The sequence below is a fragment of the Embiotoca jacksoni genome, unplaced genomic scaffold, assembly GCF_022577435.1.
Source record: "Embiotoca jacksoni isolate LCO1_2020_lvr unplaced genomic scaffold, fEmbJac1.0.p SCAF_64, whole genome shotgun sequence".
NCBI lineage: Eukaryota > Metazoa > Chordata > Actinopteri > Embiotocidae > Embiotoca > Embiotoca jacksoni.
The window spans coordinates 1,364,403-1,387,606 of NW_027185419.1; the positions used below are offsets into that span (position 1 = coordinate 1,364,403).

The 23,204-nt window shown below is 41.3% G+C and overlaps 1 protein-coding gene across 2 annotated transcripts in view; it reads right to left on the minus strand.

Annotated features, from left to right (window-relative positions):
• Positions 1–23,204, minus strand: part of LOC138213809 (zinc finger protein 665-like) — a 58,128-nt gene extending 34,924 nt beyond the window's left edge. The window contains exons 1-4 of one of the 2 annotated variants that reach the window (XM_069175083.1): positions 23,108–23,204; positions 17,702–18,627; positions 6,166–6,171; positions 4,386–5,393 (exon numbers count right to left, since the gene is read on the minus strand). In XM_069175083.1, the coding sequence (XP_069031184.1) occupies positions 4,386–5,393; positions 6,166–6,171; positions 17,702–18,627; positions 23,108–23,125 (1,958 nt within the window). In that variant the 5' untranslated portion in view covers positions 23,126–23,204. Of the gene's footprint in view, positions 1–2,537; positions 5,486–6,165; positions 6,172–12,493; positions 12,595–12,960; positions 13,189–17,701; positions 18,628–23,107 lie in introns of those variants that run through there. The other variant, XM_069175082.1, reaches the window with a different exon arrangement.

The following is a 23,204-nucleotide window of genomic DNA, read 5'->3' on the forward strand; positions in this document are numbered from 1 at the left end:
AGTCTAAACCACGCCTCCCCACCTTTTTATGACCAATCAGATAGAAGCACATTCTCATTCAAAACTCTAAAACAGAGACTCTTTTTTGGAAAGTTGGCTGCAGTGAACTGCTCGCAGTCTGTGGTTTTCTGAACAGAAAAGATCCATGTACATGCTGATTTTGATTCTCTGATGTTTAAATAAATTGCTGAACTGAGAAATAACAATTCTCCTGGAATCTCTCTCCGCAAATCAACGAACGCGCTGACACTGCTAGCGACGAGCCCCGTAAAGAATGAATGAAGATGACGCTAACGTTAGCTTGATATTTACCTTTTGGACAGTCGCCGTCACGAACCAACCGCAGCTCCAAGTTTCCGTCCGATTCTCAGCTTCAGAATTTGGATTGAAGAGTCATGCTTCACATCATTTCTTTAAACTTTTGGACCTGTCAGTTCCGTAGACGCGTCTTATATGACGCAACAGATTGAGAACGTGACATCCGGGATCTTTTGGCTTTTCAGCACGCAACTAAAAACAAATCTTCGTTTTACTGGCGGACAAAAACCACAACAACAATGTCATCTACCATCAGTGATGTCATCGTTGGTTTGTGAACGTTATGAATCCTCCAGTTCAGATTCTGTCCGTCACCATCTTTGCTACTTCGGAGCGGTTTGGGGCAGGAAGTGACCATATTTGGACAAGCTGGGGGAGGAGCCAGCGGTGGATCTGACTGATCTGATTGGAAACTTGATGATACTAACAACTGGAAAACAATCAATGGCATCAGTAGACTCTTATGTTACCTATGTAATGTTTACTACCCGTAGCAACCACCTAGCAACAGAGAGGATTTCTAGTCTCTGACTTAATAAATACAGAACATAGAAACACTAAACTGCTCAGCTAGCTCAGTCTGGTTGGAACAAAGATATCTGATAAACAAAGATATCTGATGAACAAAGATATATGATGGGAAAAGATATCTGATGAATAAAGATATCTGGTGAACAAAGATATCTGATGAACAAAGATATATGATGGGAAAAGATATCTGATGAACAAAGATATCTGATGAACAAAGATATCTGGTGAACAAAGATATCAGATAAACAAAGATATCTGATGAACAAAGATATATGATGGGAAAAGATATCTGATGAATAAAGATATCTGGTGAACAAAGATATCTGATAAACAAAGATATCTGATGAACAAAGATAGCTGATGAGCAAAGATATCTGGTGAACAAAGATATCTGATGAACAAAGATATCTGATAAACAAAGATATCTGATAAACAAAGATATCTGATGAACAAAGATGTGATGAACAAAGATATCTGGTGAATAAAGATATCTGATAAACAAAGATATCTTATAAAGATATCTGATGAACAAAGATGTCTGATGAACAAAGATGTCTGATGAGCAAAGATATCTGATGAGCAAAGATAGCTGGTGAACAAAGATATCTGATGAACAAAGATATCTGATGAACAAAAATGTGTGATGAACAAAGATATCTGATGAACAAAGATATCTGTTGAACAAAGATATCTGATGAACAAAGATATCCATGTTCTCATGTGTTTTTAACATTTTAGCTCCGTGTCATGTGTTCAAACCAAACCGGTCCAGCTAGCCTCCTCTAGGATTATAAGTGCGTGACTATCCGTGGTGTTACGGTACGGGTGCTCAGAGCGACCAAAAAGGACCAAAAGAGACCCGACTTCACCACATGGGTCATTTAATAGATCTATAACAAGTAGAAACTACATTATATTACATGTTATATTAAATTCTATTGTAATTCTATATTCCCATTGAGGAGGTGGAGTTATATTTCTATAATTATGTCATGATGATTTGTTCGAAGTGTTCCGTTGACCAATCAGATCTCTGGAGGCGGAGCTACTATGTTGTATAATCTTGTTCATGATCCAACCAAAAATGTATTGCTGGAAAAAGTTGCGTCACATCATCTGGCACCTAAATGGATGTCACAACACCAGAAACACACAATGTGATTGGTTCATATTGAATTACAAGCAAAACCTTAGAAAATTTACATTTTGGACAAATAAAGCTCCACTTTATAAGGAAAATACTTTAAAAACAGAAGTATATTGAAGTGCAAAAACAAATTCCCATAGAGTGAGAAGAACTTTCCTGTTGCACATTCAAACAGTATATATTTAAAGTAAGCAACCCTAGTATTGCTGGAGCGTTAGAGCAGGGGTGCTTCACACATTTAAGTTATTCCAAAGCAGCGGTTGGCTGAGTGTTCAGTGCCGATAGGATGGTCGGGTTACAGCTATCGGTGGGCGGGACGTAGTATCGTCGGATTATTTTCAGATGGACCTCCAGAAAACTAATAAGAAGGAGTGACTTTAGCTAACAACACCGAGATAACTGATGGACACATTTTATTCACTTTGGATTTGATGAGAGAAGTTGAATGGGAGTCTATGGAGCCGGAGGCTTTTTGGAGCCGACTGTCGCAGCAACGATACATTTCGTTATGAGGAATGAACAAATAAACAACGATGCAACCAACTGTTTCTTGTCAATTTAATAAAGCCAGATAATATAAGAGTTACAGAGTCAATCTATTTCAGCTGAAAGGGGCGGAGCTTGATGAGTCGGACCAAAACATACAGATAAAAGCCAAAACACAGCGCAGGGAGGTCCTCCGTCGTTTCCCTCTTCACTAGACACTGAAAGAAAAGTTCCTCACACACAAGTGAAATGTACTTCAGGCCTGACTGAGTGAAAAGTTACAGAGAATCATAACAGCATGTAGGATATTACACACATACAAGTTAATGATACATTTTGCCCTTACGCTAACCTCTAGTGGCAATCGGTGGTATTGCAGTTTTAGGCGCATCTGCATTGGCCTCATTTTTCAGACCCGGAAGCTACGAACACTTTTATATACAGTCTGCGGTACATTCTCGCAAAAACAATTGAAAATGAGAATAAGGGAAAGTAAATATGTAAAAAAAAAAAAAAAGCATGTCAGAAGAAACGTATCAGTTTTATCTGGTGGAAAATTGGGGCGCATTTTGAGGTACTCAATTACTTTTAACAGCACTCCTCGTTTTATCCTGAGGAGGTAACTTTGCTATCAAAGTGTAAATTTATAATCTGGAGTTTATATGCAAAATTGTACTCTCCTTCCACCATGAAAATAACAAGAAACTGAACACTGTATAGAAATTGATATCAATATTAAATGCAGAATAGTTAAGACAATAGAGAATACAGCAGGAGTTTTATAACAGGATGTCACTCAAACCTTTAACACAAGAACAGCTAAGTAATTATAAGAAAAGATCAAACAGTGACAATAAAAACATGAATGAAAGAAAATAGTTTTAAAAAATGACCAAATCACTAATAAAGGTTAATAGAGGTCAACAGAGGTCCCAAAAGTAGTGATGGGTATTTTGAGTCATGCTGGCAAACATTTCATACCTAATAAATTTCAGTAACTTTGGTGTTAATTTTTGGTTTGTATAACGAATAGTACCTTTTAATCCAATAGGAAGTCTTGCTGTGTTCCCATGGTAACCTGAGCTTTAATTTTTACCCTGAAACCTTGCCAGGATTGTTTCCTGGTTTCAGAGTCCAGAAAAATCTTCCAAACAAAAACACTGTAGTTTTTTGTGTGCTTATGACAGGCCTTCAAGCTGATGGATGTTATTCAACAGAACTTCCTGGACTGTGACGTGTTTCACCTGATCAACAAACAACAACAACAACAACAATCCAGGCTCGTTTTTGGGGTTTGAATTCTCACTATTTACATGGAACTTGTACTACTATTGTGCATTTTTTCATTCCTTATATTTACATGTTCTAACAACAGTTCTCAAACCAGGAAAAAAGCAAAAACCCAAATGACAACAATATCTAAACTTCTTGCTGGTGCCTGATCAAAACAGTAAAAATAGTATTTTACCATCATAACTGTCATCTCAAGCTCCACTTCTTTGAAATTGAACCGTGTTTCCCAACGTTTGCAGCGACATATGAAGCACAACAGATCATAAAATGTGATTTCATGGACCGTCGCACTACTTAAATTACAGGCAACTCATCAGACCACGGAAACATAATGTTAAAGACAACACAAGTGTGACATTAGCTGAGACACTTCACAAGAGTTTAAGTCTGAATTCTGTGAAGCCTGATCTCAAGTTTTTTTAAGTGTGACCTCGACACCAGAAGAGGATCTTCGCTCTCAATGTGCGTCTTCCTGCCATTTAAGGATGAGGATGATTTCTCCTCTGTGTGATCTCGTAGGTCACAGGTGTCTGAATCCTCTCTGGTGTGAACACCTTCATGTCGTGTGCGATTACCAAAGGTCGAGAAACTTTTCTCACAGTGTCGGCACTTGAACAGTTTCTCTCCCGTGTGGACCTGCATATGTATTCTGAGGCTACTTGAAGTCCTGAATGGTGACGCACACTGATCACAGCTGTATGGTTTAACTCCACTGTGGATGAGTTGATGAATTTTTAAGGTACTCATGTTGTTAAAAGACTTCCCACACTGACCACAGCTGTATGGTTTAACTCCAGTGTGGATGAATAGATGACTTCTTAAATGGTCCATTCGGTTAAAAGACTTCCCACACTGATCACAGCTGTATGGTTTAACTCCACTGTGGATGAGTTGATGAGTTTTTAAGGTACTCCTGTGGTTAAAAGACTTCCCACACTGATCACAGCTGTATGGTTTAACTCCACTGTGGAAGAGTTGATGGTTTTTTAAATGGGCCATGTGGCTAAAAGACTTCCCACACTGACCACAGCTGTATGCTTTAACTCCAGTGTGGATGAGTTGATGAATTTTTAAAGGACCCATTCGGTTAAAAGACTTCCCACACTGATCACAGCTGTATGGTTTAACTCCACTGTGGCTGAGTTGATGCCTTTTTAAGGTACTTTTGTCGTTAAAAGATTTCCCACACTGATCACAGCTGTGTGGTTTAACTCCACTGTGGAAGAGTTGATGGTTTTTTAAATCGACCATCCGGCTAAAAGACTTCCCACACTTCCCACAGCTGTATGGTTTAACTCCACTGTGGATGAGTTGATGCCTTTTTAAGATATTTGTTTTGTTAAAAGATTTCCCACACTGATCACAGCTGTATGGTTTAAATCCACTGTGGATGAGTTGATGGATTTTTAAGATACTCCTGTTGTTAAAACATTTCCCACACTGATCACAACTGTATGGTTTAACTCCACTGTGGATGAGTTGATGCCTTTTTAAGACATTTTTTTTGTTAAAAGATTTCCCACACTGATCACAACTGTATGGTTTATCTCCCCTGTGGATGAGTTGATGTCTTTTTAAATAACCCTTTTGGTTAAAACTCTTCCCACACTGATCACAGCTGTACGGTTTCTCTCGGTTTGCAGTCGTTGGGGGAGGTTTGTCGTCCTCCTGAAGGCGCTGAGGTGTAACTCCATCTCTACTTTTACTTTCCTGAAAACACAAACAAAGATACGAACAGAGGCAGTGAGTGAAATGCAGTCCTGGAACAATCTTGAAGTCTCTCACGCGAGGCTGGGGAGCAAAGACCCGTCTTATATTGGTATAAGTTTCTGGAAGAACCAAAGTTACCAACAAGCTTTAGAAGCATTCCTAATTTCAACATCAATCACTTGTCACTAAATCTTTTTCCCGACATCAAACAGCCCTGTAAAGTTGATTACTCATCGCCGTCACAAAGTACAACCCCATCTCTAAAACGTTGGGACGGTGTAAAATGTGAATAAAATAAGAAAGCAACGATTTGCAAATTCCATAAACCTACATTTAATTTAAAATAAACCAAAGAAAACATGATACTTTGAAACTGATAAATCTTATTGTTTTATGAAAAAAAGCTGCTCATTTTTGATTTGATGGCAGATCTCATCTCAAAATATTTGGGACAGGGTCAACAAAAAACTGGAGAAGTTGTGAAAAGCGAAACGAAACACCTGGTGGAACATCTGACAACTAATTATGTTACCGTGGCAACAGATCAGTAACATGATTGGATGTAAAAAGAGTATTTCAGAGGCAGAGTCTCTCAGCAGTGAAGATGGGGAGAGGTTCACCACTCTGTGAAAGACTTTGTGGGAAAATAGTTCAACAATCTAAGAATAATGTTCCTCAACGTAAAACTACAAAGAATTAGTGGAAAGTTGGTAGACCGCAACAACTTGGATTGGAGGAATCTCAACTGACGTTACGGTGAGCGTATTGCGTCACTTCCCGTCAACAAACATTGTGACTAGTGTTACGTCTCTCTGCTATTTCAGCTTCTTTTCCTGAATTATACATCTTAACTCTCTCCACACTTCTTCTAATCTCAAGTTAAAACTCACGCTTGCTCTTCTTGAGCAATTCTACAGTTAAATCTTTGACCAACGTTCACTTAACTTGGCGTTTTGGTGCTGCAAGCTTAGCAGTTAGCAATGGCTTCCCTCTCTCCCTCCACCTCTTCTTGTTTTTCCTGCTGTGTGACATGTTTAGTTACGACCCTGCCTCCCTTAATGATAATGTTACCTGTAATAAATGTAGTGTAGTTAGGGCTCTGGAGGCCAGGGTCATAGAATTAGAATCACTGCTGTGCACCATGCTGAACAACCAGCTAGCCGTAGGAACTTCTCAGGGACAGGGTGTACAGCTGTCCAGGATACAGGCTTAGTTAGCCGGTACCCCGCAGCACCCGAACAGCCGGGCGGCTGGGTGGCAGTACGAAGGAGGGATAGTCCCAAGAAGAAGCCCACGGTTCACCACCGACCCCTTCACGTCTCCAACCGATTTTCCCCACTCGGTGAAACACCCACTGAGAAACTAACCCTGGTTATTGGAAACTCTATTTAACATGAAGTCAGTGAAACCAGCGGCCAGAGTCAGATGTCTTCCAGGGACCAGAGTCAGATGTCTTCCAGGGGCCAGAGTCAGATGTCTTCCAGGGGCCAGAGTCAGATGTCTTCCAGGGGCCAGAGTCAGATGTCTTCCAGGGGCCAGAGTCAGATGTCTTCCAGGGGCCAGAGTCAGATGTCTTCCAGGGGCCAGAGTCAGATGTCGTCCCGGGGCCAGAGTCAGATGTCTTCCAGGGACCACAGTCAGATGTCTTCCAGGGGCCAGAGTCAGATGTTGTCCCGGGGCCAGAGTCAGATGTCGTCCCGGGGACAGAGTCAGATGTTGTCCCGGGGCCAGAGTCAGATGTTGTCCCGGGGCCAGAGTCAGATGTTGTCCAGGGGCCAGAGTCAGATGTCTTCCAGGGGCCAGAGTCAGATGTCTTCCAGGGGCCAGAGTCAGATGTTGTCCCGGGGCCAGAGTCAGATGTCTTCCAGGGGCCAGAGTCAGATGTCTTCCAGGGGCCAGAGTCAGATGTCTTCCCGGGGACAGAGTCAGATGTCTTCCAGGGGCCATAGTCAGATGTCGTCCCGGGGCCAGAGTCAGATGTCTTCCAGGGGACAGAGTCAGATGTCTTCCAGGGGACAGAGTCAGATGTCTTCCAGGGACCAGAGTCAGATGTCTTCCAGGGGACAGAGTCAGATGTCTTCCAGGGGACAAAGTCAGATGTCTTCCAGGGGCCAGAGTCAGATGTCGTCCCGGGGCCAGAGACAGATGTCGTCCCGGGGCCAGAGACAGATGTCGTCCCGGGGCCAGAGTCAGATGTCTTCCCGGGGCCAGAGTCAGATGTCTTCCCGGGGCCAGAGTCAGATGTCTTCCCGGGGCCAGAGACAGATGTCTTCCCGGGGCCAGAGCGGGCGACATTGAATCAAACCTGAAACTGCTGACTAAGGCTAATCATAAATCCAGTCAGATTGTTATTAACGTCGGCAGTAACGACACCCGGTTACACCAATCAGAGGTCACTAAAGTTAATGTTGAATCGGTGTGCAACTTTGCAAAAACAACGTGGGACTCCGTAGTTTTCTCTGGACCCCTTCCTAACCGGACCAGTGATGATATGTTTAGCCGTACGTCTTCACTTCACTGCTGGTTGTCGAGGTGATGTCCCACTAACAATGTGGGCTTCATTGACAACTGGAATACTTTCTGGGGAAAACCTGGTCTGATCCGGAGAGACGGCATCCATCCTACTTTGGATGGTGCAGCTCTTCTTTCTAGAAACATGGCCATGTCTCTTAACAGCCCTAAAACCTGACATCCAGGGTTGAGGCCAGGACGCAGAGCTGCAGTCTTACAGCTCCTCTGCAGCTTCTTTAGAGCTGTCACTCACCCAAAACCTTCAACATCCTGTAGAGGTTGTGTCTGTACCCAGACCACATATATTTAAAAAACTCAACAAAAGATCTGTCAATAAAAATGTAATAAAAGTTTATTCTACCAAATTAATGGATCAAAAAAAAAAATCTTACAATTAAAAGTGGATTATTAAATATGAGATCTCTCTGGTCTAAATCTCTGTTAGTAAATGACTTGATAACTGATTATCAGATTGATTTACTCTGTCTCACAGAGACCTGGCTGCAACAGGAAGAATATGTTAGGATTAATGAAGCAACTCCTCCCAGTCATATTAATTATCATATTCCTAGAGATTCAGGAGGAGGAGGAGGAAGAGGAGGAGAAGGAGGAGAAGGAGGGGCAGCAATCTTCCACTCAAGTTTATCAATTAATCCAAAGCCTAAACTTAGTTATAAATCATTTGAGAGTCTGACTCTTAGTCTCTCACCCAAACTGGAAAGCAGAGAAACGGATTGTATTGTTGTTGTTTATCTCCCACCTGGTCCTTATTCAGAGTTTCTAACTGAATTCTGACTTTTGATCAGATTTAGTGCTGAGTTCAGATAAAGTGATGATAGTGGGAGACTTTAACATTCATGTTGACGTGGACAACGACAGCCTCAGTTCTACTTTCAGATCATTATTAGATTCTATAGGCTTTTATCAGGATGTAAATAAACCCCGTCACCGTGGTAACCACACCCTCCATCTGGTTCTGTCGTATGGGATGGAAACTGAAAATGTAATAGTATTTCCTCCAAACCCTGTTTTGTCGGACCACTTCTTATTAACATCTGAAGTTACAATAATGGACGACACAGCATGTGGGAATAAATCCCACTACAGTAGATGTCTGTCAGATGATGTCGTGGCCAAGTTTAAGGAAGCAGTTACATGTTTATCCTCTTCGATGCCGTGTGTTAAAGCAGTGGAAGACATCTACGTTGATCTTAGTCCCACACAAGTGGATCATCTGGTAGAAAACACTGCAGTATCTCTGCTACAACTCTAGATGATGTCGCCCCTCTGAAGAAGAGAGTCATGAACCAGAGGAAGTTGTCTCCATGGTACAACTCAGAACTACACTCTGCTAGGCAGCGACTAGAAAGATGGAAAGGAAATGGAGTTCCACTAATTTAGAAGAATTTCACCTGCCTGGAAGGATAGTCTAATATTATATAAGAAAGCTCTTCGTAAGGCCAGAACTTTATATTATTCATCATTAATAGAGGACAACAAGAACAACCCCAGGTTTCTTTTCATCACTGTAGCAGGCTGACAAAGAGTCCCAGTTCTGTTGAGTCCTCTATTCCTTCAGCTCTCAGCAGTAATGACTTCATTAACTTCTTTACTAATAAAATTCTTACTATCAGGGAGAGAATCGGGCCGACCCTTCCTGACACCATCACTGATGTGATGTTAAGCACAGCAGCCCTGAAAGCAACTGTAGGACCAGATGTAAACTTGGAACATTTCTCTCCTGTTGAGCTCTCGGAGTTAACTAGAATTATTTCTTCATCTGGATCCTCTAGCTGTCTGTTAGATCTCATCCCAACTAAACTTTTTAAGGAAGTCTTCCCTTTAATTAATACTTCCATATTAGATCAGATCAACCTATCTATTGTAACCGGCTATGTACCGTAGGCTTTTAAAGTGGCTGTAATTAAACCTTTACTTAAAAAGCCAACTCTTGATCAGCTGTTTTAGGAAACTACAGACCAATTTATTAGCCTCAGATAATGGACTCGTCTCTGAACTTGTTCTTCTGGACCTCTGTGCTGCTTTTGATACGATTGACCATATTATTATTATATATTATTGAGATTAGAAGACGTTACGAGGATTAAAGGAACTGCATTAGACTGGTTCAAATCCTACTTATCAGATAGATTCCAGTTTGTCCATGTCAACAATGAGTCTTCCAGACAAACAAGTTAGTTGTGGAGTTCCACAAGGCTCAGTGTTAGGCCCAATACTTTTTACTTTGTACATGCTTCCATTAGGAGATGTCATCAGGAAGCACTGCATCAACTTCCATTGTTATGCAGAGGACACTCAGCTATATCTTTCTATAAAACCAGATGAAACTAATCAGTTAGTAAAACGTGAAGCCTGTCTAAAAGACATAAAGGTCTGGATGACCAAAAACTTCCTGCTTCGAAATTCAGACAAAACGCAAGTTCTTGTACTTGGTCCTAAACACCTCAGAAACTCTTTCTGTAATCACTTAGTTACTCTAGATGACGTTGTCTTGGCCTCCAGCAAAACTGTGAGGAACCTTGGAGTCATCTTTGATGAGGATTTGTCCTTTAGACACCATATAAAGCAAATCTCCAGAACTGCCTTCTTTCATCTACGTAATATTAATAAAATCAGGAAAATCCTTCCTCAGCATGACGCAGAAAAACTCATTCATGCATTTGTTACTTCTAGACTAGATTATTGTAATTCCTTGTTGTTAGGATGTCCAAATTACTCATTAAAAACCTGCAGCTGATCCAAAATGCTGCAGCAAGAGTACTGATGGGATTTAACAAGAGAGATCATATTTCTCCAGTTTTAGCTTCTCTTCACTGGCTTCCTGTGAAATCAAGAATAGAATTTAAAATTCTCTTGATGACTTACAAAGCTCTACATGACCAGGCTCCATCATATCTTAGAGATCTTATAGAACCATATAATCCCAGCAGAGCACTTCTCTCTCAGTACGCTGGTCTACTTGTGGTTCCTAGAGTTTCCAGAAGTAGAATGGGAGGCGGAGCTTCAGTGTTCAGGCTCCTCCCCTGTGGAACCAGCTCCCAGTTTGTGTTGGAGGGACAGAAACCCTCTCTAGCTTTAAGATTAGACTCAAAACGTTCCTTCTTGATAAAGCCTATAGTTAGGGCTGGCTCAGGTAGACCTGAACCAACCCTTAGTTATGTTGTTATAGGCCGAGGCTGCTGGGGGACCTCGTTACATGCTGAGCTTCTTTTCTTTCCTCCTACTCTTTAACTGACTCATACCTCACCATCTTTTTCTCTCCCATAGTTTCTTCTTGTTATCTGTTGTCTCCATTCAGTTCCTTCACTCGTGTAGTTTCTGTTCTTTCTTTTCCAGATGTCCCGTCATGGAGCTGCATGTCTCTGCTCTGTGCTTGTTGTCTCCACCAACAGTTCTTCTCTTATATCTCTATGCTGTCCTTTTCTCTCTCTGCTCTCCTCTCACCACAACCAGTCGAGGCAGATGCTCCGCCCACCTCTGATCCCGGTTCTGTTAACAGAAGCTCCGCCCACCTCTGATCCTGGTTCTGTTAACAGATGCTCCGCCCACCTCTGATCCTGGTTCTGTTAACAGAAGCTCCGCCCACCTCTGATCCTGGTTCTGTTAACAGATGCTCCACCCACCTCTGATCCTGGTTCAGTTAACAGATGCTCCGCCCACCTCTGATCCTGGTTCTGTTAACAGATGTTCTCCACCTCTGATCCTGGTTCTGTTAACAGATGCTCCGCCCACCTCTGATCCTGGTTCTGTTAACAGATGCTCCGCCCACCTCTGAGCCTGGTTCAGTTAACAGATGCTCCGCCCACCTCTGATCCTGGTTCTGTTAACAGATGCTCCGCCCACCTCTGAGCCTGGTTCTGTTAACAGATGCTCCGCCCACCTCTGAGCCTGGTTCAGTCAGAGGTTTCTTCCTGTTGAAGGGAGGTTTTTTTCTTCCCTCTGTTGGAGCATTTTCTCTCTTAAAGAGGAGTTTTTCCCTCCTGGCTTATGTGGGAATTGTTGTATTGTTGTGTTTCTATATTGTAAAGTTTTGCTGTAAGGACTTTAATGTGTTCAGTGCCACGAAATAACCTCTGTTGTGATTTGGCGCTATATTAATAAAAATGAATTGAATAATTTCTTTAAAAGATTCAGAGAATCTGGAGAAATCTCTGAACACAAGGGACAAGGCTGGAAACCAATATTGGATGGTGGTGATCTTCGGGCCTTCAGGCAGCACTGCATTAAAAACACACTATTCTGGAGTGGAAATCACTGCATGGGCTCAGGAACACTTGTGAAAACCATCATCTGTGAACACAGTTCATCGCTGCGTCCACAAATGATGTTAAAACTCTCCAAAGAAGAAACCAGATAGAAACATGATCCACAAACACCGCCGCCTTCTCTGGACCGAGATCATTGAAGATAGACGGAGGTGAAGTGGACAACTGTCCTGTGTAACAGATTAAATGAGATATAAATATATTTTCTCACCGTCTTTGAAGAGTCCATTTTTCCTCTGTAGTGGCTGAGCCGAGACAAAATGTCTGCAGACTTTCCTCCTTCCCTCCGACACCTTTAATCCCACCAGTCACCTGTAACATCACATCTTTATTAGTACATATTGAGTGTAGTGGAGCTGCCCCCAAACAGTCGACTCGGGCTTTTATGTTCAACCACAGAGGAAGAGCGCCACTGTTACTGCAGGCCTACTTCCGGTCCTTGTCTATGGGGTGATGTAGCCTAGCCTGCTAACTTAGCTGCTTAGTTTACAGCTCACACACTTAATTATTCCCACTTGCAGAAAACGACCCTTCTGTTGTAGCTTTCTACGAGCACGATGAAAACCCTTTAATGACGTAAACAACACGTTAACTTCCGCTAGCATGCTAAGTTAGCTGCTAGCGACGAGCCCCGTAAAGAATGAATGAAGATGACGCTAACGTTAGCTTGATATTTACCTTTTGGACAGTCGCCGTCACGAACCAACCGCAGCTCCAAGTTTCCGTCCGATTCTTGTTGAAACCACCAATTGGTTTCCCCGAGTCCGTTGAGAGAAGCAGTCTTCAGGCAGTTTTAGGTCTTAGCTTATTTTTATTAAGCATAGATTACAAGATATCTTGGAGAGCCCAACATCAACATGACGTCTCTTTGTTGGAGTCGAACTTCCTGCTTTCCAGCACACACATTTATACTATCGGAAGAGGCGTGACCTATAATGTGGCGGGAACATTTGCATTTGTTTGTCTCAGTACTTTTCCACTGTCCTCCGTTTAAGCCACACCTCCTTTTGTCTGATAGGGAGTTGCACCCCACGTGACCCGCCCACACAGGTTCCTGTTTTCTATAATAAGACAAACAGTCAACACATTCAGTTCCCTCCAACACATTTCATTTCCTAATATGATGCACTAGTTGCATCCTACAGTTGGACTCTTGAACTCTCTCTTCCCTGTTTTGCAACAGGTACACCCAAAGGTAAGTTACGCTGTGTACTTGACTTCCGTATTTCGTACACGTGATAAGTTCCTGCATAAGCAATGTGTTCTACAATGATTACAGTCAGTATATATTTTGAGCGTACAGCATATGATCCCTCACATGCACTAAGCAGAGCTGTATCCCACATTCTCAGCTTCAGAATTTGGATTGAAGAGTCATGCTTCACATCATTTCTTTAAACTTTTGGACCTGTCAGTTCCGTAGACGCGTCTTATATGACGCAACAGATTGAGAACGTGACATCCGGGATCTTTTGGCTTTTCAGCACGCAACTAAAAACAAATCTTCGTTTTACTGGCGGACAAAAACCACAACAACAATGTCATCTACCATCAGTGACGTCATCGTTGGTTTGTGAACGTTATGAAGCCTCCAGTTCAGATTCTGTCCGTCACCATCTTTGCTACTTCGGAGCGGTTTGGGGCAGGAAGTGACCATATTTGGACAAGCTGGGGGAGGAGCCAGCGGTGGATCTGACTGATCTGATTGGAAACTTGATGATACTAACAACTGGAAAACAATCAATGGCATCAGTAGACTCTTATGTTACCTATGTAATGTTTACTACCCTTAGCAACCACCTAGCAACAGAGAGGATTTCTAGTCTCTGACTTAATAAATACAGAACATAGAAACACTAAACTGCTCAGCTAGCTCAGTCTGGTTGGAACAAAGATATCTGATGAACAAAGATATCTGATGAACAAAGATGTGATAAACAAAGATATCTGATGAGCAAAGATAGCTGGTGAACAAAGATATCTGATGAACAAAGATGTCTAATGAACAAAGATAGCTGGTGAACAAAGATATCTGATGAACAAAGATGTGATAAACAAAGATATCTGATGAGCAAAGATAGCTGGTGAACAAAGATATCTGATGAACAAAGATGTCTGATGAACAAAGATATCTGATGAACAAAGATACCTGATGAACAAAGATATCTGATGAACAAAGATATCTGGTGAACAAAGATATCTGACAAACAAAGATATCTGATGAACAAAGATATCTGATAAACAAAAATATATGATGGGCAAAGATGTCTGATGAGCAAAGATATCTGATGAGCAAAGATAGCTGGTGAACAAAGATATCTGATGAACAAAGATGTCTGATGAACAAAGATATCCGATGAACAAAGATATCTGATGAACAAAGATGTCTGATGAACAAAGATGTCTGATGAGCAAAGATATCTGATGAGCAAAGATAGCTGGTGAACAAAGATAGCTGATGAACAAAGATGTCTGATGAACAAAGATATCTGATGAAAAAAAATGTGTGATGAACAAAGATATCTGATGAACAAAGATATCTGTTGAACAAAGATATCTGATGAACAAAGATATCCATGTTCTCATGTGTTTTTAACATTTTAGCTCCGTGTCATGTGTTCAAACCAAACCGGTCCAGCTAGCCTCCTCTAGGATTATAAGTGCGTGACTATCCGTGGTGTTACGGTACGGGTGCTCAGAGCGACCAAAAAGGACCAAAAGAGACCCGACTTCACCACATGGGTCATTTAATAGATCTATAACAAGTAGAAACTACATTATATTACATGTTATATTAAATTCTATTGTAATTCTATATTCCCATTGAGGAGGTGGAGTTATATTTCTATAATTATGTCATGATGATTTGTTCGAAGTGTTCCGTTGACCAATCAGATCTCTGGAGGCGGAGCTACTATGTTGTATAATCTTGTTCATGATCCAACCAAAAATGTATTGCTGGAAAAAGTTGCGTCACATCATCTGGCACCTAAATGGATGTCACAACACCAGAAACACACAATGTGATTGGTTCATATTGAATTACAAGCAAAACCTTAGAAAATTTACATTTTGGACAAATAAAGCTCCACTTTATAAGGAAAATACTTTAAAAACAGAAGTATATTGAAGTGCAAAAACAAATTCCCATAGAGTGAGAAGAACTTTCCTGTTGCACATTCAAACAGTATATATTTAAAGTAAGCAACCCTAGTATTGCTGGAGCGTTAGAGCAGGGGTGCTTCACACATTTAAGTTATTCCAAAGCAGCGGTTGGCTGAGTGTTCAGTGCCGATAGGATGGTCGGGTTACAGCTATCGGTGGGCGGGACGTAGTATCGTCGGATTATTTTCAGATGGACCTCCAGAAAACTAATAAGAAGGAGTGACTTTAGCTAACAACACCGAGATAACTGATGGACACATTTTATTCACTTTGGCTTTGATGAGAGAAGTTGAATGGGAGTCTATGGAGCCGGAGGCTTTTTGGAGCCGACTGTCGCAGCAACGATACATTTCGTTATGAGGAATGAACAAATAAACAACGATGCAACCAACTGTTTCTTGTCAATTTAATAAAGCCAGATAATATAAGAGTTACAGAGTCAATCTATTTCAGCTGAAAGGGGCGGAGCTTGATGAGTCGGACCAAAACATACAGATAAAAGCCAAAACACAGCGCAGGGAGGTCCTCCGTCGTTTCCCTCTTCACTAGACACTGAAAGAAAAGTTCCTCACACACAAGTGAAATGTACTTCAGGCCTGACTGAGTGAAAAGTTACAGAGAATCATAACAGCATGTAGGATATTACACACATACAAGTTAATGATACATTTTGCCCTTACGCTAACCTCTAGTGGCAATCGGTGGTATTGCAGTTTTAGGCGCATCTGCATTGGCCTCATTTTTCAGACCCGGAAGCTACGAACACTTTTATATACAGTCTGCGGTACATTCTCGCAAAAACAATTGAAAATGAGAATAAGGGAAAGTAAATATGTAAAAAAAAAAAAAAAGCATGTCAGAAGAAACGTATCAGTTTTATCTGGTGGAAAATTGGGGCGCATTTTGAGGTACTCAATTACTTTTAACAGCACTCCTCGTTTTATCCTGAGGAGGTAACTTTGCTATCAAAGTGTAAATTTATAATCTGGAGTTTATATGCAAAATTGTACTCTCCTTCCACCATGAAAATAACAAGAAACTGAACACTGTATAGAAATTGATATCAATATTAAATGCAGAATAGTTAAGACAACAGAGAATACAGCAGGAGTTTTATAACAGGATGTCACTCAAACCTTTAACACAAGAACAGCTAAGTAATTATAAGAAAAGATCAAACAGTGACAATAAAAACATGAATGAAAGAAAATAGTTTTAAAAAATGACCAAATCACTAATAAAGGTTAATAGAGGTCAACAGAGGTCCCAAAAGTAGTGATGGGTATTTTGAGTCATGCTGGCAAACATTTCATACCTAATAAATTTCAGTAACTTTGGTGTTAATTTTTGGTTTGTATAACGAATAGTACCTTTTAATCCAATAGGAAGTCTTGCTGTGTTCCCATGGTAACCTGAGCTTTAATTTTTACCCTGAAACCTTGCCAGGATTGTTTCCTGGTTTCAGAGTCCAGAAAAATCTTCCAAACAAAAACACTGTAGTTTTTTGTGTGCTTATGACAGGCCTTCAAGCTGATGAATGTTATTCAACAGAACTTCCTGGACTGTGACGTGTTTCACCTGATCAACAAACAACAACAACAACAACAATCCAGGCTCGTTTTTGGGGTTTGAATTCTCACTATTTACATGGAACTTGTACTACTATTGTGCATTTTTTCATTCCTTATATTTACATGTTCTAACAACAGTTCTCAAACCAGGAAAAAAAACAAAAACCCAAATGACAACAATATCTAAACTTCTTGCTGGTGCCTGATCAAAACAGTAAAAATAGTACTTTACCATCATAACTGCCATCTGAAGCTCCACTTCTTTGAAATTGAACCGTGTTTCCCAACGTTTGCAGCGACATATGAAGCACAACAGATCATAAAATGTGATTTCATGGACAATCACACTACTTAAAATACAGGCAACTCATCAGACCGCGGAAACATAATGTTAAAGACCACACAAGTGTGACATTAGCTGAGACACTTCACAAGAGTTTAAGTCTGAATTCTGTGAAGCCTGATCTCAAGTTTTTTTAAGTGTGACCTCGACACCAGAAGAGGATCTTCGCTCTCTTTGGGTGACATTGTGCGTCTTCCTGCTATCTGAGGATGAGGAGGATTTCTCCTCTGTGTGATCTCGTAGGTCACAGGTGTCTGAATCCTCTCTGGTGTGAACACCTTCATGTCGTGTGCGATTACGAGAGGTCGAGAAACTTTTCTCACAGTGTCGGCATTTGAACGGTTTCTCTCCCGTGTGGATCTGTATATGTATTCTGAGGCTACTTGAAGTCCTGAATGATGACGCACACTGATCACAGCTGTATGGTTTAACTCCACTGTGGATGAGTTGATGAACTTTTAAGGTATTCGTGTTGTTAAAAGACTTCCCACACTGATCACAGCTGTATGGTTTAACTCCACTGTGGATGAGTTGATGACTTTTTAAGGTACTCACTTGGCGAAAAGACTTCCCACACTGATCACAGCTGTACGGTTTAACTCCACTGTGGATGAGTTGATGACTTTTTAAGGTCTTCAGGTGTCTAAAACTCTTCCCACACTGACCACAGCTGTATGGTTTAACTCCAGTGTGGATGAATTGATGACTTCTTAAATGGTCAATTCGGTTAAAAGACTTCCCACACTGATCGCAGCTGTATGCTTTAACTCCACTGTGGATGAGTTGATGACTTTTTAAGGTCTTCAGGTGTCTAAAACTCTTCCCACACTGACCACAGCTGTATGGTTTAACTCCAGTGTGGATGAATTGATGACTTCTTAAATGGTCAATTCGGTTAAAAGACTTCCCACACTGATCGCAGCTGTATGCTTTAACTCCACTGTGGATGAGTTGATGAATTTTTAAAGTACTCGTGTTGTTGAAAGACTTCCCACACTGAGCACAGCTGTATGGTTTAACTCCACTGTGGACGATTTGATGAATTTTTAAGGTATTCGTGTTGTTAAAAGACTTCCCACACTGATCACAGCTGTATGGTTTAACTCCACTGTGGATGAGTTGATGTCTTTTTAAATGACCCTTTTGGTTAAAGCTCTTTCCACACTGATCACAGCTGTACGGTTTCTCTCTGTTTGCAGTCGTTGGGGGAGGTTTGTCGTCCTCCTGAAGGCGCTGAGGTGTAACTCCATCTCTACTTTTGCTTTCCTGAAAACACAAACAAAGATACGAACAGAGGCAGTGAGTGAAATGCAGTCCTGGAACAATCTTGAAGTCTCTCACGCGAGGCTGGGGAGCAAAGACCCGTCCTATATTGGTATAAGTTTCTGGAAGAACCAAAGTTACCAACAAGCTTTAGAAGCATTCCTAATTTCAACATCAATCACTTGTCACTAAATCTTTTTCCCGACATCAAACAGCCCTGTAAAGTTGATTACTCATCGCCGTCACAAAGTACAACCCCATCTCTAAAACGTTGGGACGCTGTGTAAAATGTGAATAAAATCAGAAAGCAACGATTTGCAAATTCCATAAACCTACATTTAATTTAAAATAAACCAAAGAAAACATGATACTTTGAAAATGATAAATCTTATTGTTTTATGAAAAAAAAAGCTGCTCATTTTTGATTTGATGGCAGATCTCATCTCAAAATATTTGGGACAGGGTCAACAAAAGACTGGAGAAGTTGTGAAAAGCGAAACGAAACATCTGACAACTAATTATGTTACCGTGGCAACAGATCAGTAACATGATTGGATATAAAAAAAGTATTTCAGAGGCAGAATCTCAACAGTGAAGATGGGGAGAGGTTCACCACTCTGTGAAAGACTTTGTGGGAAAATAGTTCAACAATCTAAGAATAATTTTCCTCAACGTAAAACTACAAAGATGATGATAGTGGGAGACTTTAACGTTCACGTTGACGTGGACAACGACAGCCTCAGTTCTACTTTCAGCTCATTATTAGATTCTATAGGCTTTTCTCAGAATGTAAATAAACCCCGTCACCGTGGTAACCACACCCTCCATCTGGTTCTGTCGTATGGGATGGAAACTGAAAATGTAATAGTATTTCCTCCAAACCCTGTTTTGTCGAACCACTTCTTCTTAACATCTGAAGTTACAATAATGGACGACACAGCATGTGGGAATAAATCCCACTACAGTAGATGTCTGTCAGATGATGTCGTGGCCAAGTTTAAGGAAGCAGTTACATGTTTATCCTCTTCGATGCCGTGTGTTAAAGCAGTGGAAGACATCTACGTTGATCTTAGTCCCACACTAGTGGATCATCTGGTAGAAAACACTGCAGTATCTCTGCTACAACTCTAGATGATGTCGCCCCTCTGAAGAAGAGAGTCATGAACCAGAGGAAGTTGTCTCCATGGTACAACTCAGAACTACGCTCTGCTAGGCAGCGACTAGAAAGATGGAAAGGAAATGGAGTTCCACTAATTTAGAATAATTTCACCTGTCTGGAAGGATAGTCTAATATTATATAAGAAAGCTCTTCGTAAGGCCAGGACTTTATATTATTCATCATTAATAGAGGACAACAAGAACAACCCCAGGTATCTTTTCATCACTGTAGCAGGCTGACAAAGAGTCCCAGTTCTGTTGAGCCCTCTATTCCTTCAGCTCTCAGCAGTAATGACTTCATCAACTTCTTTACTAATAAAATTCTTACTATCAGGGAGAGAATCGGGCCGACCCTTCCTGACACCATCACTGATGTGTTGCTAAGCAACAGCAGCCCTGAAAGCAACTGTAGGACCAGATGTAAACTTGGAACATTTCTCTCCTGTTGAGCTCTCGGAGTTAACTAGAATTATTTCTTCATCTGGATCCTCTAGCTGTCTGTTAGATCTCATCCCAACTAAACTTTTTAAGGAAGTCTTCCCTTTAATTAATACTTCTATATTAGATCAGATCAACCTATCTGTCGTAACTGGCTATGTACCGCAGGCTTTTAAAGCGGCTGTAATTAAACCTTTACTTAAAAAGCCGACTCTTGATCAGCTGTTTTAGGAAACTACAGACCAATTTACAACCTGACGAAAATCCTTGAAAAAGTTGTTGAAAATCAACTTTTTGATCATTTACAAAGGAATGATCTGTTTGAAGATTTTCAGTCTTTAGAATTCATCATAGCACAGAAAAAGCTCTGGTGAAAGTTACTCACGACCTTTTATTAGCCTCAGAACTTCTTCTGGACCTCTGTGCTGCTTTTGATACGATTGATCGTACGATCTTATTACAGAGATTAGAAGACGTTACGAGGATTAAAGGAACTGCATTAGACTGGTTCAAATCCTACTTATCAGATAGATTCCAGTTTGTCCATGTCAACAATGAGTCTCCCAGACAAACAACAGTTAGTTATGGAGTTCCACAAGGCTCAGTGTTAGGCCCAATACTTTTTACTTTGTACATACTTCCATTAGGAGATGTCATCAGGAAGCACTGCATCAACTTCCATTGTTATGCAGATGACACTCAGCTATATCTTTCTATAAAACCAGATGAAACTAATCAGTTAGTAAAACGTGAAGCCTGTCTAAAAGACATAAAGGTCTGGATGACCAAAAACTTCCTGCTTCGAAATTCAGACAAAACAGAAGTTCTTGTACTTGGTCCTAAACACCTCAGAAACTCTTTCTGTAATCACTTAGTTACTCTAGATGACGTTGTCTTGGCCTCCAGCAAAACTGTGAGGAACCTTGGAGTCATCTTTGATGAGGATTTGTCCTTTAGACACCATATAAAGCAAATCTCCAGAACTGTCTTCTTCCATCTACGTAATATTTATAAAATCAGGAAAATCCTTCGTCAGTGTGACGCAGAAAAACTCATTCATGTGTTTGTTACTTCTAGACTAGTTTATTGTAATTCCTTGTTGTTAGGATGTCCAAATTACTCATTAAAAACCTGCAGCTGATCCAAAATGCTGCAGCAAGAGTACTGATGGGATTTAACAAGAGAGATCATATTTCTCCAGTTTTATCTTCTCTTCACTGGCTTCCTGTGAAATCAAGAATAGAATTTAAAATTCTCTTGATGACTTACAAAGCTCTACATGACCAGGCTCCATCATATCTTAGAGATCTTATATAACCATATAATCCTAGCAGAGCACTTCTCTCTCAGTACGCTGGTCTACTTGTGGTTCCTAGAGTTTCCAGAAGTAGAATGGGAGGCGGAGCTTCAGTTTTCAGGCTCCTCCCCTGTGGAACCAGCTCCCAGTTTGTGTTGGAGGGGCAGAAACCCTCTCTCGCTTTAATATTAGACTCAAAACGTTCCTTCTTGATGAAGCCTATAGTTAGGGCTGGCTCAGGTAGACCTGAACCAACCCTTAGTTATGCTGTTATAGGCCGAGGCTGCTGGGGGACCTCGTTACATGCTGAGCTTCTTTTCTTTCCTCCTACTCTTTAACTGACTCATACCTCACCATCTTCTTCTCTCCCATAGTTTCTTCTTATTATCTGTTGTCTCCATTCAGTTCCTTCACTCGTGTAGTTTCTGTTCTTTCTTTTCCAGATGTCCCGTCATGGAGCTGCATGTCTCTGCTCTGTGCTTGTCGTCTCCACCAACAGTTCTTCTCTTCTATCTCTATGCTGTCCTTTTCTCTCTCTGCTCTCCTCTCACCCCAACCCGTGGAGGCAGATGCTCCGCCCACCTCTGATCCTGGTTCTGTTAACAGATGCTCCGCCCACCTCTGATCCTGGTTCTATTAACAGATGCTCCGCCCGCCTCTGATCCTGGTTCTGTTAACAGATGCTCCGCCCACCTCTGATCCTGGTTCTGTTAACAGATGCTCCGCCCACCTCTGATCCTGGTTCAGTTAACAGATGCTCCGCCCACCTCTGATCCTGGTTCTGTTAACAGATGCTCCGCCCACCTCTGATCCTGGTTCTGTTAACAGATGCTCCGCCCACCTCTGATCCTGGTTCTGTTAACAGATGCTCCGCCCACCTCTGATCCTGGATCTGTTAACAGATGCTCCGCCCACCTCTGATCCTGGTTCTGTTAACAGATGCTCCGCCCACCTCTGAGCCTGGTTCTGTTAACAGATGCTCCGCCCACCTCTGAGCCTGGTTCAGTCAGAGGTTTCTTCCTGTTGAAGGGAGGTTTTTTTCTTCCCTCTGTTGGAGCATTTTCTCTCTTAAAGAGGAGTTTTTCCCTCCTGGCTTATGTGGGAATTGTTGTATTGTTGTGTTTCTATATTGTAAAGTTTTGCTGTAAGGACTTTAATGTGTTCAGTGCCACGAAATAACCTCTGTTGTGATTTGGCGCTATATTAATAAAAATGAATTGAATTGAATAATTTCTTTAAAAGATTCAGAGAATCTGGAGAAATCTCTGAACACGAGGGACAAGGCTGGAAACCAATATTGGATGGTGGTGATCTTCGGGCCCTCAGGCAGCACTGCATTAAAAACACACTATTCTGGAGTGGAAATCACTGCATGGGCTCAGGAACACTTGTGAAAACCATCATCTGTGAACACAGTTCATCGCTGCGTCCACAAATGATGTTAAAACTCTCCAAAGAAGAAACCAGATAGAAACATGATCCACAAACACCGCCGCCTTCTCTGGACTGAGATCATTGAAGATAGACGGAGGTGAAGTGGACAACTGTCCTGTGTAACAGATTAAATGAGATATAAATATATTTTCTCACCGTCTTTGAAGAGTCCATTTTTCCTCTGTAGTGGCTGAGCCGAGACAAAATGTCTGCAGACTTTCCTCCTTCCCTCCGACACCTTTAATCCCACCAG